Source organism: Scardinius erythrophthalmus (genome assembly GCF_964197995.2).
Source record: "Scardinius erythrophthalmus genome assembly, chromosome: 10".
NCBI lineage: Eukaryota > Metazoa > Chordata > Actinopteri > Cypriniformes > Leuciscidae > Scardinius > Scardinius erythrophthalmus.
Window position 1 is genome coordinate 1,823,566 of NC_138230.1, and position 4,163 is coordinate 1,827,728.

General features: G+C 43.9%; 1 protein-coding gene across 1 annotated transcript in view; it reads left to right on the top strand.

The window, feature by feature from the left end:
• Nucleotides 1–1,399: 1,399 nt before the first annotated feature.
• LOC308696819 (secretagogin) overlaps nucleotides 1,400–4,163 on the top strand; it is a gene marked incomplete at both ends in the record, with an annotated part of 19,932 nt that continues 17,168 nt past the window's right edge. The window contains 2 exons of the mRNA XM_081375719.1: nucleotides 1,400–1,469; nucleotides 1,555–1,626. Coding sequence (XP_081231845.1) covers nucleotides 1,400–1,469; nucleotides 1,555–1,626 — 142 coding nt within the window. The remainder of the gene's footprint in view (nucleotides 1,470–1,554; nucleotides 1,627–4,163) is intronic.

The window sequence follows — 4,163 nt, forward strand, 5'->3', positions numbered from 1 at the left end:
GAAATAAAAGGTCTTAAGCTACAAGCTCGATATTAGACTACATTCCGTAGTTTTAATTAATAAACTCATAAAGTTTACTGTTCGTGGCCAGAACCTAAACTTTATTGGAGTTTGTTCTTGACTGTGATGATCTTACAGTCTTCGCTGGACGAATAACTGATGATTAGACCAGTCATAGAACGAGGTAATCTCGATAATTGATAAAATAAATGTACATGCGACTTTTCCCTATATCCTTGAGCTAATTCAAATTAACCCAGAGTCGTATTCGTTACACAAAAATATTAGAAACGTTTTTTTCTTGGTCATGTGAACATTAATCATCGTATCATTCTTCAAACATTATGGAACGTTACATTTTAATGTTCTCTGAACGTTCTGAATCAAAGTAACAACATCAGACGAACATCCAACTGAAACATTTTATGAATGATGTATAAATCATGTTTTTGTGCTAACATTATTAAAGACCAGATGAATGTTACTGGAGGAACGTTTGTTCATAACTTTGAGAGAACCTTCCCTGTTCTCTGGGTTGTTACTTGCTGTTTCTTTGTTAATTATTTGTAGAAAAAGATATATATATATATATATATATATATATATATATATATATATATTACTAGAAGTGAAAAATGTTTCAAAGTAACATCCATTTATTTTTATTTTTTGTAGTGTGTGTGTGTTTGTGTGGGTGCGTGTGAGTGTGTGTTTGAGTGTGTGAGTGTTTGTGAGTGAGTGAGTGAGTGAGTGTGTGTGTGTGTGTGTGTGTGTGTGTGTGTGTGTGTGTGGGGGTGCATTTGAGTGTGTGCGTGTGTTTGAGTGTGTATGTGTGTGCGTGCATGCGTGTGTGTGATAGATGTCGTCATTGTAGTGTGTGTGAGTGTTTGTGTGTGAGAGTGTGTGTGTTTGAGTGTGTTTTGTGAGAGTGTGTGTGTGTGTGTGTGTGTGTGTGTGTGTGTGTGTGTGTGTGTGTGTGTGTGTGTGTGTGTGTGTGTGTGTGTGTGTGTGTGTGTGTGTGTTTGAGTGTGTATGCGTGTGCCTGTGTGTGTGTGTGTGTGTGTGTGTGTGTGTGTGTGTGTGTGTGTGTGTGTGTGTGTGCTTGCGTGCATGTGTGTGTGTGATAGATGTCGTCTGGGTCTGTTTAGACTAGAGGAACGTTTTGTTTAGATCTGATGAGTTATTGATGCACTTCTGTATTCTTCTTCTGCCTGTGTTATGGTGATGAATGTAGTTTTGCGTGAGCAGCGCAGCTGTGGAGTGTGTGGGTTTGCTCTGTGTGTGTGTGATTGTGTGTTGTCTCCAGTGACGGATCATTATGTGGGTGTAATTGTGGCCCGGAGGAGAGGAGGAGCAGCTGATGCTCATGACGACCTGCACTCGACTCTGATCATCAGTCATGGAGAGTTTCTTCAGAGGTCTGACCGCCTCCACCTTCCTCAACACCTGGACTCAGTTCGACCGCGACGGTGAGTTCACACACCTCACACACACCCGACACCTCACGCATGAGGAACGACCTTTGACCTGCTGCTGACCTCTGCTTCTGTGCAGATGACGGGTTCATCGACGTGAAGAACCTGGGGGAGTTTTTACGGAGCGTGATGAAGACGTCGAAGACTGTGAGTAAAATCAAGTGTTTGTGTTTCTTAATTTACCATCAATAACATTTGTTTTGATATTTTGTATCTAAGGGTACGTTTACACGACAACAATATGCTTCAAACAGAGAAGTTTTTCCCTTTGAGTTTTTTGTGTAAACACGGATCCGCGAAAACGACTAATACCCCCTATATTCTGCTGCCAGGCCAGTAGATGGCAATGAAACACTATAGACTGAACAGTAATCCGCATGTGCATGATGTCTTCAGAGCCCTATTAAGTCCTATTGTACCGAATTTTGGTTGTAGTTCCACCAGAGCTCCACTGGGGGCGATCGCCCATGAGTGCAAAATGAATGGGAGTCTATGGAGCTAGACGGCTCTTCTCAAAAACTCTTCTAGCGTGTGTGTTTGCCTGTGTCAGCTGTGCTGTGTGTTTACCTGTGTCAGCTGTGTTGTGTTTACCTGTGTCAGCTGTGTTGTGTATTTACCTGTGTCAGCTGTGTTGTGTGTTTGCCTGTGTCAGCTGTGTTGTGTGTTTCCCTGTGTCAGCTGTGTTGTGTGTTTCCCTGTGTCAGCTGTGTTGTGTGTTTCCCTGTGTCAGCTGTGTTGTGTGTTTACCTGTGTCAGCTGTGTCGTGTGTTTGCCTGTGTCAGCTGTGTTGTGTGTTTACCTGTGTCAGCTGTGTCGTGTGTTTGCCTGTGTCAGCTGTGTTGTGTGTTTCCCTGTGTCAGCTGTGTTGTGTTTACCTGTGTCAGCTGTGTTGTGTGTTTACCTGTGTCAGCTGTGTTGTGTGTTTACCTCTGTGAGCTGTGTTGTGTGTTTACCTGTGTCAGCTGTGTCGTGTGTTTACCTGTGTCAGCTGTGTCGTGTGTTTGCCTGTGTCAGCTGTGTTGTGTGTTTCCCTGTGTCAGCTGTGTTGTGTGTTTGCCTGTGTCAGCTGTGTTGTGTGTTTCCCTGTGTCAGCTGTGTTGTGTGTTTCCCTGTGTCAGCTGTGTTGTGTGTTTGCCTGTGTCAGCTGTGTCGTGTGTTTGCCTGTGTCAGCTGTGTTGTGTGTTTCCCTGTGTCAGCTGTGTTGTGTGTTTGCCTGTGTCAGCTGTGTTGTGTGTTTCCCTGTGTCAGCTGTGTTGTGTGTTTCCCTGTGTCAGCTGTGTTGTGTGTTTGCCTGTGTCAGCTGTGTTGTGTGTTTCCCTGTGTCAGCTGTGTTGTGTGTTTGCCTGTGTCAGCTGTGATGTGTGTTTACCTGTGTCAGCTGTGTTGTGTGTTTCCCTGTGTCAGCTGTGTTGTGTGTTTACCTGTGTCAGCTGTGTTGTGTATTTACCTGTGTCAGCTGTGTTGTGTGTTTACCTGTGTCAGCTGTGTTGTGTGTTTACCTGGGTCAGCTGTGTTGTGTTTCCCTGTGTCAGCTGTGTTGTGTGTTTACCTGTGTCAGCTGTGTTGTGTATTTACCTGTGTCAGCTGTATTGTGTTTCCCTGTGTCAGTTGTGTTGTGTATTTACCTGTGTCAGCTGTGTTGTGTGTTTGCCTGTGTCAGCTGTGTTGTGTGTTTGCCTGTCAGCTGTGTTGTGTGTTTCCCTGTGTCAGCTGTGTTGTGTGTTTGCCTGTGTCAGCTGTGATGTGTGTTTCCCTGTGTCAGCTGTGTTGTGTGTTTACCTGTGTCAGCTGTGTTGTGTGTTTACCTGTGTCAGCTGTGTTGTGTGTTTCCCTGTGTCAGCTGTGTTGTGTGTTTCCCTGTGTCAGCTGTGTTGTGTGTTTCCCTGTGTCAGCTGTGATGTGTGTTTTAACTTTAGCTCTAGAATAAAGTTATTGTCCAGATAAAGTTAGTTTTGATTGATTCACTTCCGTCGCTAAGATCATTATTTATTAACTAGGGGACGCTAACACGACACCGTTCTACCTTGAAATAGGTTCTAAGGTGCAGGCGTTGAATAATAAATTAATAAAAAAGTTATCATCTCCACGCAAATTTCAAAAACACGAATATGTGAAAACGCTGACGGCGTGCATATGCGTATTACGTGTTCAGTCTATAGATATGCATGTTTGAATGTATATGTGCGCAGGCGTGTGTCTTTCTCGACAAACTGACCTCAACAAACAACAACCTTAAAAATTTATATTCATTTAATTTATAAGATTTTTTTTATTGCTTCCGCATGTCCATGCAAACCAGATTTATTTTGACAATGTTTTGACAACATTTTGACAACGTCTATACCGACGCAACCATAGCGAGAAGTGTCTGTGCAGTGTGACATCGCGAGGAGCAGCTCTAGGACGACGAGAGGGACCCTGGTGTAGAGTACAAGTTCACTGAGTAGAACCGTACAGATGTGTGCGGTGAGGACCACCCTGCCACATCACAGAAACAAGGGCCTTGGAGGCCGACATACTCCTAGTACAGTGGGATAGTCTCACCACCCTCTCGCAAGTTCTGTCGTTATAAGCAGTTCAACGAGTCTGTGTTTCCCGAAATCATCGTTCCAGGGAACATTCGCAAAGAGCATTGCAGAGTTGTGTGTTTGGAACGACAGATCTCGACCTGTGGTTAGAAGCAGAGTT